The 14,225-nt window shown below is 36.0% G+C and overlaps 1 protein-coding gene across 1 annotated transcript; it reads right to left on the bottom strand.

The window, feature by feature from the left end:
- Positions 1–332: 332 nt before the first annotated feature.
- grpr (gastrin-releasing peptide receptor) lies at positions 333–13,698 on the bottom strand. Its single transcript, XM_006639214.3, has 3 exons — positions 12,817–13,698; positions 3,523–3,874; positions 333–1,797 (listed from the first exon to the last, which is right to left on the bottom strand). The coding sequence occupies exons 1-3, from the start codon at positions 13,230–13,232 to the stop codon at positions 1,405–1,407; spliced, it is 1,161 nt and encodes a 386-aa protein (XP_006639277.1). The 5' UTR covers positions 13,233–13,698; the 3' UTR covers positions 333–1,404.
- Positions 13,699–14,225: the final 527 nt, after the last annotated feature.

The raw sequence follows: 14,225 nt of genomic DNA on the forward strand, positions 1-14,225 counted from the left end.
TGTGTGAGATTAGGATCTAACCTTCCTCTAAAATTTCTGTTTCATCTTGTGTTATAATTAAATTTTTGGTTTAATGGAATTAATAGCAATTTGAAACAAACCAGGAGCATAATAAAACAAAAGAGATTTAGGAAAAATCCTCCCTGAATGTTTATAGTGAACTCACACCCAGTACAATTCAATATTTACAAGTTCAGCTTGTCCCAGTAAATACACAAAACCCCTACACAGTGGTATAAAGGGGAGAATTATGGATAATATTTTATACAATTTAGATATTACATAGATATTAAATATTATGGAATTTTAAAAAATAAATGCAAGCTTGCTACTCTAAAACAGTATTATTGGAGTAATAGATTTTGAAAGATTCCCTAAAGAAAAAATATTACTTTATCATTCACTGCAGAATCGGCAGCTGTAATAGTAAAATCCATCAAATGATTTAGGAAGTACTGTAATGTCAATGGTAAATTACCTTTCAGAAAAGAGATCATAATAATGTTGCAAAATGGGTGCTGTGATGGATGCAGGATCTCCATAGTTCCTTGTGTTCTTTTCCCTACAGTCCAATGACCATCAACTGAGATTATAATCAGCTTTTTTCCCCAAATAACGATGAAAACTATTCAGACATCCAGAGATTCTGCGTGATTTTCAGGCCTCAAAATGATCCACCATCTTGAGACATCTTTTTTACAATTAGCTAACTGACTACAGCAAAATGCATTTCCAGCAGCTTGTTTCAGCTTCTTCAAAGCCCGATATCACTGCTGCTTAACAATTTAAACATAGTAGAGTAACAGGAATTGGTACAGCAAAACCTGTGCACACATCTGAAGTGGGGAATACTTATATGTGTTTTATACAGATCAGAATGTTTATTTGCAAAATAGTTATCCATTCATTTCTTCATAGGTTATGTTAATACCTGTTGACAAATGTTGTCGAATACTGCCAACCAGTATTTTTCAATTAGACCAACAGTTCAAAGGCTATACAAACATTAGGAAAAACATATGAGTTTATAAGGTAGCATCAAGAATGGTATGGTACAATAGTATCCATCATCAAAACAGATCCACCACACTGTATTCTACTATTGGGAGAATTAAGAATGTAATTTAATAAGACACTGTTATATTGGGTACTTTCTAGTGTGTCTTTAATCTTTCGAGTTAAAACATGTATTTTGCAATATAACAACTATATTCACCATAGTCCCAGTTATTAAATTACCCTAAAATGTCTAACTCTTTTTTATCACAGATTAAAACACTCTAACTATATAATCAAGTCATAATCCAAACGCGAAAAGTAGGCTCCAACATGAACTGCAGCTGATTTCCAATGTCCTATAGACAGCCAGTGCTTCTGTGTGCCTTTTTGACCTTGTCGCCGATCCTACACACAGCCTTCGTGACATATGTGATTCCCATTGATAAGACTGAAGCTGGCCACGGAGTGATTGGTGCTTTTCAGGGACGTCATTCTGGTAGTACTCCTGCCCATGCTTTGAGATCTTATGAGAAGTGTAGCCCGGCAGCAACACAGCTGGTTATTGAATTGCTTTTGAAAACTTTTGCTCAGCAGGTATAGAGCAAAAGGGTTCACGCACGAATTGGAGAAAGCCAGGAGCCGGGCACAAATGCTAGTTACGTAGTGCAGTAATGAAGTGTCCACCTCTGAGTAGTGGTAAGAACGGTACAAGTAGATGACATGATTCGGGAGCCAGCAGATAGCAAAGAGCCCCACAAACACCAGCACTGTCTTTGCTAGCCTCTTCCTTGACTCGATCTGTGAGGAAAAATAAAAAAAACATACAAACAAGGTTTGTGCAGGGACTTTTTAATATTTTAACACTCTCGACTGAAATATACACTCAACGTCCAAACAAAGATAATCTCTCTTAACCAGAGACGGTAAATAAGTGTATTGTTTCCTAGTGTCTACTTAAACTAGTAATGGAAAAAGACGTCAGTTGTGGTGCTTGATGGGAAGAGAAATCTCAGGCCAACACTCTGCTGGGAAATACTGTACAGTATGTACTGTAACTTTACTCAGAATTGTGAACATTTGGAAAAGTTGCAGAATATGAACATACAGTAGGACTCTACTGCCTGTATATTTCTTTCACATCACTAATAAAAAGGAACGAATACTCATGCCTTCCTGACAGACTTTAAAATCATAATATTCTCTAAATACAGTACGTTTTTTCTTGGACTCTAATTAAAATTAGAATATGCTGTAATTACTAATGATACTGTATAACGTGTGTCAATCTATTTTTAAATATTTTTGAGCTGGTGTAAATGATCAGACCTGCTTCATAGTCAGATTTCTGAAACACAACATCTGCTCATAGCAAATTTGATCTTTTAAAGCAAGACGTTAGTACATGAGAAACATTTTCCACTTGCCTTTACTGTGAACATACTGTAAAGCAGTGTGAGTGAGCACTAAAAGCTCATTATTGATTCCCATAAGGCTGAGTAAGTGTGTTTCTCATACTGAGAATGTGGCATAATTGCAGATGAATTATTGTTTGTGACACTGAAAATGTATCATTATGCCAATGATTCAATACCTAGATTTTTTGTTTCAGATCTTCTCATTTTAAATCACTGTTGACAGATAAACAACTTTAACAGCTGACATTGTAAACTCTTATTAGGTGGCAAGCTAAATTTTCTGAATTGAAAATTTAAACCATTCAAACCTTTTAAATCAACTCTCAATTGCGAACACATTTCTTAGTTACAGTATTTAGTGACAGTCCTTAAAAAACAATTTGAAAAAGCGCATTGTAATGTTCACCACATTTTACACAGAAATAATAAGAAACAGGCTACAGACATTATCAGCATTTATTTGTTTGTTGTGCAAGTGTCTTCATCCATCCAAAAATAGAGCTGTTAACTCTATTTCCTAAACCTATTCTGCAATTGCAACAAGCCTGCATTTCAGTCAAGGACTATATTTTTTTTCTTCACAAGAACATTTTCCTAGTTATCATTATTTTGATCTTGGTATTTTGGGTTTCCTACTGTATATCATTAAACCCCTTTTTCAATAATGAAAATGGCTTGGAAGCTGCTTTTAATAATTTCAGAACTGAAAGTTCAGGAGAATAACAGAACTGGCATTTGATGAGCAACATTTTACTTAAACGATCCTCTAGAATGTTGTGAAGGGCAGTGTTTTAATAAAACAGAATTGTCACATTTTGGCACATGAGTTAACTGACATTTGGATTGAGTAAGAAATAGGATTTGATAAAGATTTTAACAACTTGCTTAAGATTGTAATTAAGATAACTACATTTAGACAGATTGTTAGATGAGATATCCTTCTGCATTGCTGTATTAAGGTATTCCTAGATATGAAACACATTAACTACAGTACATTAACACAATTCTCCAGGAACAGTCTCCTGCTTCAGTGGCTCATATTTCCCTTCCCTGACCTAATGTTCTTATACCATGTGTTTAATAAATCAAACCCATCCAAAACACTCACCTGTCTTCGAACATGAACATTGCCTTCCACAGGCATATTAGAGGCACTCCTGATCAGGTTCTTGGCAATGAAATAGTAATAGACAGAAATGATGAAAAGTGGAATGATGTAGAATATAAGGAAAGAGACCATAGAATGGATCTTTGGATGCAGGTCTCCTGAATGGGGATAGGGGGCACATGTCACAAATGTTTCATTGGTCTCTGCAATGTAGAAAGCGTGAAGGTCTGAGAAGATGGCTTCCGGAATTGCCAAAACCATGGAGAACATCCATATCAATGCAGCTCTGATACAAATTTTTGCTGTTGCATGGGAGGTCTGAATATCCATCGGTCTGACAATAGCTTTGTACCTGTAAGTACACAAGAAATACAAAAACAATTAGTCAGGAATTTTTGGTTGTTTAAGTAGTATACTATATACAGAGAGCATTAAATGAAACATATCACTCTATTCATGTATGTTGTTTATGAAAATAAAGGATATGGATTTTGTATATTTTGTAAGATTATTTATGACTGACCATGACACACTTGAGTGATTTTTACAAAAAAAGTCCTACCTCAGTGAGAGAGTTTAACCTGTCAAATGTAAAGCCACATGTACTGTAAACATCAAGAAACAAGACTAACTCAGGAAGGAACCAACATGCCCCACTACGTATTTATGTCTTCAGTATGTTGGAGACTGGGCTAAATCAATACTTAGTCGCTCATTATCTGAGGAGCTCACGGGCAGCAGTTTCGATCCTGGCAAGATGTTATCTAAACACAGTTGTTAAACTAAAGGCTCCAGGATAACACTTCACAAAGAGTGATGGAGACGTCCAAGTGGGATGGTCCTTGCATGGGTGTCTTATTGCTCTTATAATGACTGGCAGCCTGGTTGCGTGGCACTACATTGATCTTTAATGGACTCATCAATTGATCAATCACTTGCTGCCTTTCCTGTGGGTTCATCTTGATACAACAACATTCCAGAAGGACAACACACTTTTCGAACAAAGGTTTTCTTTAAAAATGAAAATGTGATGGTTATGTCATGGTTGCCTTTTTATCTGCAGAGTAGTGCACCAAACAACGTTTGTGGTATGATTACATGTGGCCTGTAGGGCTCAGAGACCACTGAAGGCAAGATCTGCAACCTTGTGTAAAACATGCATGATTAGTGTTTCTACAACAGTGTCCACACATGTAACTAGTCAATGACTTTCACATTAGACCCCCTGTTGATCAGCACTGCTCTTTGTAAACTGCTTTTGGTATTGTTCTTCTTCCGAGCAATACAGTACAAACACAAAACAGGTTCCCATTTTAAAATGACAAACCCATTTCCCATTTCCCTCCCCTTTCCACTGTTGGCAACACAGTTCAACCCATCTCACAATAAGAGAACGTGAAACAAAAAAAGGAATAAGTAAACTCCGATAATGAGTTTTAAAGTGCACCTACTTCACAAGAGGGGAAATCATTTTCGGTTCAAATTTCATGAGACTACACATTTACAACGTGAATGAAATCAGACTAGGAACAAATGAGTATGGTACACAATATCCTTCCAGCACATCACTTGATCTGTATCTATAGGGACTTTTCTGCCCAGCAGTGTTTAAAAATATGTTTTTACTTTTCCACAATGCACTACTCAAGGGTATTGTAAGAAAAAGTCAGAATAGAGTTCATATTAGACACACTTTCCCATTGCTTTTTCTTAAACAAAAGACCATTCAGTGTTCAGAGCTATCCATAAGACTTTTTTTTTATTTTCAAACATTTTACTAAAAAAAAGGCAAGCTCCACTGTCTTGTCTCACTAGAAACATAGTTCAAATTATTTTTTTAGTGATTAATTAATTCTCCGAAATCACCTGAGGACCCACAAGCTCACACACTTGGGTTCTGTCCACTAATTCTCTGCAGTTAATTGCAGCGTACAGCTGCACTAAAGCCTCTGATCTCCAGATTCAGCCTGTCTGCAATGCCTTGCTGCAGCATAACAGGAAAACGACTTTTAACAATATCTCTGAGTACCACTGAAACCTAACTTCTGTCTATGCAGGCTCCTCAAATCATCTCAGCAGTATTTCAGTGTAGACTTCTTAGAATTATGGAATTAACAGGTTACTGTTTTCCAGTGCTGTCAATTAAGTATCTTTTGACAGCATTGCTACAGTACAAGGGAATGTGAAATTGTTTAATAAAAACTAAATCAGGACATTTATTTTTTACTGCCACAACATCTCTGACAGCAATACCTTACTGTGTTCATGGAAGATTAGGCTGAAAATATATTATCTTCTCCCTTTGCTATAATCTCTGTAATAATAGGTTCTTAGTTATTAAAACCCTTCCATTCAATTCATATACAGTATATACAGTACATAGATATTCTAGACAGGAAGGTAATTGAGCACTGAATGTGTATTGGAAATCTTTGTGTGCCTCTGCAATCTATCAGGGCTGTTGGTGGTCCGTGGCTTTGCAATTTACAATCCAATTAAAATGTATATCAGTACTTTGTCACGTAGCCGCAAAGTATACTGTATAAACTGGTATACGTGTGGGTTTGTGTAATATTGTTTATGTTTATGGAATATGAGAAATTTGCTAGATTCTGAACTTTTCAATGTTCTCTAAATAAAGGACACTGTAACCTATCAGTATTCGTCACACATTTTTGCTCCACATACAGTACAGGATGTCATAGCCTACGATAATACAGTTAAGAAAGTTTTCACCCAAGAAAGGTATAGACATGTAAAAAACTTACTATTGAATTATTTTGACAGTGAAGAAAATTACACTCTTAGTACTAATTTCTCTCTCGTTGCAATATTATTAGTTTTCTGTGGATTTTGTAACACCAAAAACTACAATTATCGCTTAAGAATTTTGCAGCAGTCAGAAAGAGAAATCCACCTTTCCTCATTGCATTAAGTGATTTTGATTAATGAGGGGCTAGAACTGTTTTTCAAACTCTGACTTCAATCACTTTTGCAGAGCTGTGCAATTTTAAAGCAGATGTTCTCCTGTTTTCATTGCCTACTTTAACCATCTGCACCAAACATACTTGGCAGAAGAGGTTCTTTGTTTTTCTCTCGGACAAGATGAAGTGGCACGGTACATCTTGACAATTTATTGTTACCCTCTAGTCAACTGCAAAACAAAACATGCAGACATTTATCACGCAGATATTTAGGAAATACTTATGCAGACACTAAATATACTTATGTGGTTAATGATGTAATCATTTTCCCTAAAGCCAATATCTTTTAATTCACAGAAGTTGTACTGAATGAGGTATGTATTATGCACTTCATAACTTTGTCAAAGTCTTTAATACCCCAAAAATAAAAAGATAAAAACGAGTCACCTATTCATGATAACGGGATATAGAAGGCCATAATTTACAGCATGTTTAGAAGTTTTGGAAGGATACAGTATGTACAGTATGTGTCTCTCAGCTGTCTGTGATGATTTGCTCGGCGGGGAGGCACCTCAGAGACCAGTTAAAGAGAGGAAGTACAAGCACTCACACGAGACAGAAAGAGTAAGATCTGTGGCAGCTGTGTTCAATCGTTCTCTAAAAAAAGTTGAGCTAGTAGTTGTGAAGGCAGACTAGTTAAGAGGTATGCTTAGACCAGAAAAAAAAATTAACTATAGGGTTGCAGAGAGAAGGGGGTTGGCTCTCCCTTAAGTTGAAAAGGGAAAAGAGTGGTTTGCTTTCCTATACATATTAGGTTAAAAGGGAGATGCACGGCATCCACTGAGGCAAATGTTAAAGACTAAGTCAGGGTGGGATGGTTTCTACACCAGGGTTGGTCCAGCCTCAGCCCCTGTGTCACAATTATTCTGGTTGCTGCAAATAGGATGTGGGTACCCTATAATGTGGAGTTCATGTGCTCAGGTACTCCCTGCCCAACACTACCAGGTTAAGTGGGACCTGTCATAGGATATTAAACACACATCTAGAAAGTAGCATTGGTCACTGGGTGTGACATTGGATTAACACTCATTGCGAGAGACTAATAGTAAAATACTTTACAAGTATTTTAATTAAATACTGTACATGTACTGTATATATTCACTGATCAAAAACAAGAAAATAAAAATCATCGAAAGCAGGGAAACTGAGGCTAATACCTTTCCTGTCATTTATATAACCCTATTGCCACAAGGACTGCTTCTCTTTATGTAATGTAATTCATAATTTCTCTTTCAATTAAACAATAATAAAGCAGTGCATTACAGAAATCTAAATGTATCTGTGTATTGGTAGTGAATTATGTTTTTCAGTTAATTAATTTAGGGTTTTTACCATGAAACACTAAATCACTGAATCTGCCGTAGATGGTGAACAGGTATTTTTTCTGATTTGCCTGAGTGAGTAAGTCTGTTCTTGTTTAATGGACCTAGAAAATTTCTAGCAATGTTTTTCATTTCAGCACATATCTTTTTCCATTTCTCAATGACACGCTGTTGTACTAGTTTCCACAGTCTTATTAAATATAATTAAAGGAGAAGGCATTTAGATCCCCTGTATAAACATACAGATTTTTTAATATTGCAAAACCAATCCTTGGAAATACTAAAAAAAGACATAGACAAAACTATTGGACACACCCAGTCAACCACAACACAACAAAAGGTCTTGAAAAGGAGAAAAGATTTGTAAGAGCTAAACTTTTAGGTATAACAAGCCCTAATAAAGTATCATACAGTAGCTACAGTAGCTGTCCTCAAGTGATTCTGTATTTGCTTACACAGTAATACACAAATTCCACATATGCTGTATAGTTACACGGTGTGGACACTGGGTATGCAAGTTGTTTAGGTTCATATAATGTCAAGAGTGTTAGTTGCTAAGGACAACTTAGAATTCTATGTACAGTATATACAGGAGATGGAATTCAACTAATGTAATTTAATGTCCCTTTATAAAATTTGCCTTTGTATCTTCTATGAAAAAGAATCGAGTGCAACAAACCCATCTTTAGGAAGTACAGACACTAATGTCCTTCATGTCTAGCATGCAACAAGTACAGTATGTGATCTTATGCACAAAAATAAGAATTATCACAGAGAGAGCAGTTCCTAAACCAGTTCCTAAAACAGCAGGAACCACAACCTTTGAAACTATTACACACTCTACTTCCCCTACAGCAGCACACTAGATCATTAAATGTGAAAGTGATGAGAATGTCAAGTCATGGAGAGCCACAGTGTTGGAAAAATGAGAAGTTCTAATGTATGTAGGCACTGTGAGTGGTCTCTTCTGTATCCACGATCATTAATGCAATGTAGGTGCTGCCATGCCATCAAAGTCTACTGCACAGCCAGATGGAGACCACACAGACAATCACATCTGAGATAACATTGATGGTGTGTCTCAAAATCTAGGGTGATTAGGAAGTGCAAACTAGCTGTTTATATAGTATATGTGTTGTGTTATTCTACAGACTACAATACAAGGATGAATATATACATACAGTATATAATACATTCTTCTGTTCATAATTCCTGTGATTGTCATGAAATTGGAGATATTTAATATCATTATGCTGCACTTTATTGACAGTGTCACAGTCTTGTTGTTAAATGTAATTGTACAGTGACAGATCAAGTTTTTTTCTGGATGTGTGTAAATCAAAAATGTATGTGCTGTCAATAGCTCCATGTACTGTATCAGTACCCAAATTGCCAGTGAAACATGTACTTCCTCTAAGTGCCTCATTATACTGTGTGCTTTTCTGCTGTGCTTCTGGTGAGTACAACTATAGCACAGGCATCATAATTCAGGGTCTTAACAAGTAGACACTATCACCTTAACAGCACAAAGAGTAATGATCTCTATCTGTAATGTTAAAGATGTGTGCAGTCTTGTGCTACCTTGCATTAAATGACCTATTCACATACTTATAAGACACCAAGGTTCATGTTTATTTTCCTTCAGGTACCACAATTATAGAGGCAATGATAAATGTAACATGCAGAACCATTTTGCTGCATGTGGCTACAATGTTGGTGATTGTCAGCAGCACTGACCATCTGTACATTGATTGCACAGCTGCTCAAACTTCTTGCAGGTTGTAGATCAAATGTGCACGGTCTTTCACTCCCAAGTCTTTTTGGGGAAACTGTCAATGACTTAAATGTCAGCCTCCTGGGTCTTACGGAAATAAATACTGATGATTTTGGGTTCTCTTCCAAAATACTTCGATAACAGGACCTCTGGGTTAATTGACTGACATGCCAACAATGTGCTTCAGTCCATGAAATGAACCAGATACTAGGAATCATAGGCTTCTCATAGATATGAGATGTCTGCTGTTGTTTTCTGGCTCCAGTTCATCTTTCCAGTCTCCTACCAGCTCATTCCACAATATTTAGCCGACATCCATATTTTGTGTCCTCCACTTTTAAAGTAAACAAAGTGATGCAGCAACACAATATTCTTTCTCTCCTTTTGTTTAAAATGTGCATATTGGCGGTGGCTGTGCCACCTCCTAGCAACATGTACTAATGCCTCAGTTCTGTAATTACTTTCTTGTGTGCTGCTTTTGTGTTGTGTTCATTGCAACTGGGATAAGACATGCCTTCTGGGTTTTCTTATTTCTAGAAGCAAAGATTTTCCTCAAAATACCAGATATTGAAAGGGTATATTGAAACAAAGACTGCACTGAGTACTCATTTTTTGCTGTTGTATTAGCATGCCAAAATTATGTTACATTGGAATTTGTTCTAAGGACTATTGCTTAATGTTCCTTTATTAAATGTGACAGTTATACATTGTTTATACTGTATATAAGGGTAATGATGTTCAAACATTTAAAATATGCCATCCACCTAACTTACACAAGTGTAAGTTTGAATGTACAGTATTTAGCTAAAGTGAAAAATCCTGATACAAAGAGCATCTGAAATGATGGGATATAAAAGTCTATTTATTTAAATTAATAAAGTAAACTATAGTAGACATTTTTAATGAATCTGAAAATAAAGCAACACTATTTCTCTATTTGAAAAAAAAACTAATATCAAAAATAAAAGTTAAACGTATTTTTACTTGTATGCCACTGGGTACAGGAAGAGAAACACCTGAGGGAGTACATTTTGTTACTTTCAAGAAAATATAAAGTCAAATGCATACATTTACAGTATCTACACTTCTTCTGTGTTTCTCAAAACAATGTTCATGTTTTAATCACTTTGAAAAATTATGATAAAGTTTCACTGAAATAACAAGTGTCAACTACTGTGTTCTTTCTTAAATTGGCCATGTCCTCCTGTCATAGAGCAATGAAGTTTTAAATTGCCTATAAAACATCTTTACAGCACCCTTTCTGAGTGGGCCAGAGTGTGAGACAAATACTGAGCAGACTTACCTGTATAATGACAGATAATACATACTGTACAATCTACAACTCTCTTGTTGTTGTTGCATCAGGTTAAATGATATTTTCTCTTCCATCACTGCATGTTTGTATTTACAGTACATTTATTTCTTTCTGAACATTTTATGAATGAATTTGTTCTCACATGCCAATGTACTGTTAATGCTTTACTGAATGGTAAAGAATTGGATAAATTCACTTCAATTCACTTTCAATGTTGAAGGAAGCAAATGATTACTACTGCATATACTGTATACAGAGCAGTAGATTTTTACAAGTTTCAAAATAAGGATTTTTTTTTATTATTGACTTGCAATTATATATACTTTTACTATTTTCACACACTGCTTATTTTACATATACTGTATGTGCCTCAAAGACATCTGCCAGCATCATTAGCCTTCACACAATTTTACTACTTCCAGATTTTCACAAATAATCCTACAGTACAGTATATGCTTCTGTATTAATACAAATGTGTTTCCTCTCCTACCTTGCAGCTTTAAAACAAAGTACAGTACTTATACATCATATAAAGCATCATTTCCTATATAAAAACTGAGTGAAATGCTTTAAAAGGTTATGGTGAGACCATATTCCACAGACAGCAAAAACAAGCAGTTTAGATCAGAGCCAAACCTCCAGCATAAAATTCACCAAGAATTAGTCACAGTCACAGCTTCCCAGAGAACACAACACTAAAATGTGATGAGACCATAATTGTCCTTTAGAAGATAACCCAGTGCAACAAATGCAATACTACAACATCAAACGTTGTCCATCAAAACAGTAGAAGACACCAGACTTACATGTAGAGTGTTTCCAATATAACACATCTTCAAAGTCCATAATCCAATTTCACAATAGTCTGCGTCAAGTTTCTCACCCAGTGAAAGACAACGTGCATCACATCATTTTCTGCTTCACTCTGTCAAATCTTTGAAAATGTCTTGTGTTATATCTTCTAATATAACTCAATGTGGGTTTTTTTCCGAGAAAGAGTTTTCTTTTGAAAACTGGCACCTCTAGTTATTACAATAAATGAGCATTGTCATTATTAGTGTAATTCTTATTTTGATGTTATCATAAGTAAACATAAGTATTATTTAGGAATCCTACCCTCGTATTCTTCATTAGACCATGAATTTGGAGTTTTCCTACCTACTGTTTATGTCTACATTTGACAAACTTTGGTCTTCCAGTAATGAAAGTAGCTGTAAACATAAAAGCATTTTAAATAAAAATAAAGGATATAATATTTAGATTCGATAAAGGATATAAACAAATATTAAAGCATGTTTGAAAACGTTTAAACTTTGCATAACACGCTTAATGTGTGAATTCATGTGTCTTTTTGGCTTAATATTCTGATCTTGTGCTCGAACTGTTCATAAAGTCGTTTGTATTGTGAATTTTCCACTTACGTGGAAACTATTAAGTCAGCTACACAGCTAGTGAAACGCTAATCTCTTGGGTAAACCGAAATGCTGGTGTACAGTAAGTGTATGTTTTAGTTAGACAAATTTCTGTAAAGTCAAGCCGTGAACAACGGATCTAAAGTATACAGTACTGTACAGTATACCCAGTTCTACGAATACAGTATTACCTCGTGGTTTTGCCACTTCGTGAAATGTTTCCAATTCATTTGGTAATAAATAAGAATGAAGTTCCCAACAGGCGTAAACAGAGCTTTTTTAAATCCCACACAAGAAGAATCGCATAATTTTAAAACCAAACGTGCTTTGGAGGGACTCGACTCATTTAAACACAAAATGTACTGTATGTAAGTTCCTGCTGGTTACGGTAAGTGACAAAAAAGAGTGTCACTTACCGAGTGTCATTTGGAGTTAAAAAAAATAAAACATTGCTAATGTTTACCTCCTACCTACTGTACATCCTTACCTGTCCGCGGATAGTGCAGTCAGTGTAAAAACAGACACCCCAACCGAGGTCAGCTGGATGAAAGGGATGAGTTTACAGCCCACTCTGCCAAAGAGCCATTTGTCCGCCAGGTATCTGCTGGCATCTACGGGCGCACAGGTCACCAGCAATAGCAGATCTCCCAGAGCCAGGCTAGAGATGAACAGGTTGGGAACACTCCTCATAGATTTAACAGTGCAGAAGATTTTGATCAGAGTAATGTTCCCGACAAGTCCCACAAGAATGATGAGTCCGTAGACTGCGGTGATAGCAATCCCCGGATACCAGGGAAAATCCTCAAAAAGAGCAGTGTAGTTTCTGTAGTCTGTCTCGGACGCGTTTGAAAAAAATACATTTGTAGCTTCTGGACTAAACACTGAGACTTCCTCGAGAGACATTACCGTACAGTATGTTAAGAGCCTCTGCAATATGAGATTCTTGATATCTCGCAAGACAAAAAGTTAACAATTACTGTTATGCTGTGTCTTAGAAAAATACTTTACCCGAATTGCAATTAAAAAGAAAATACGAAATATGTTTATTTGTTGTTTCAGTTTGAACTTTTTCTTTAAAATGTGTCACTCATCGCAAGAAGAGAATTAAATGTTATTTGAAAGAATATTCGAGTAAATATTAATATCCCTATTTCTATGTAAACTTTTAAAAAACATCTTCACTATTCTTTGTCCAGGAAGTCCATCATCGGGCAGCAGTTTTGCAGTTTATTTGAAAAAGCGTTCTCGAAAAGTGACGATATCCCGTGATGACAAGCGAAACTACATCTTTCAAACCACCTTCTCTCCGAGATAACATCATATGAGCAAGCAGGTCTGCGTTTATTGAGTCTTAAATCACAAGACACATCTCGTCCTTCTTCGCCCACAGCTCATTGAACTGCCTTGCCGGGTAGGTGAGTTTGAGGCACGCGAACTGATGGAGTGAGCGGTCACCTCCTGTAGGGAAGGCTTTGTATTGCAGATGCAGAAGAGAAATCTCGAGTGGTTGAAGACGCACAGTAATGTTAACGGTTTTTAAATCCCTTGCAGACCGCTTTAAGAAAGAAAAAAGATAGATAAGACTTTATTAATCCCGTAGGGAAATTGATGTGTTAACTGCTACATGAAAGGATTACGGTTTCTATAGTCTGAGTGGCCATTGGTTTTCTACTGTTTATCAACGGACAAGACGGCTGTCTCTAGTTCATTGTATTTTCTTGTACTGAAGAACTACCAAAATAATAATATTAACTTGAAAACAGATGTCGTTTCCAGTTAACTACAGTTAAATATTTTTACTGATTGACTTGATTGAAAGATTGCATCACATTCATGGTTTAATGGCTTTTTATTTTAACTTTGACACTTTTCTTGCCATGGTCTCTAAAAGTTTGC

This window comes from Lepisosteus oculatus, chromosome 15, assembly GCF_040954835.1.
Source record: "Lepisosteus oculatus isolate fLepOcu1 chromosome 15, fLepOcu1.hap2, whole genome shotgun sequence".
Taxonomy (NCBI): domain Eukaryota; kingdom Metazoa; phylum Chordata; class Actinopteri; order Semionotiformes; family Lepisosteidae; genus Lepisosteus; species Lepisosteus oculatus.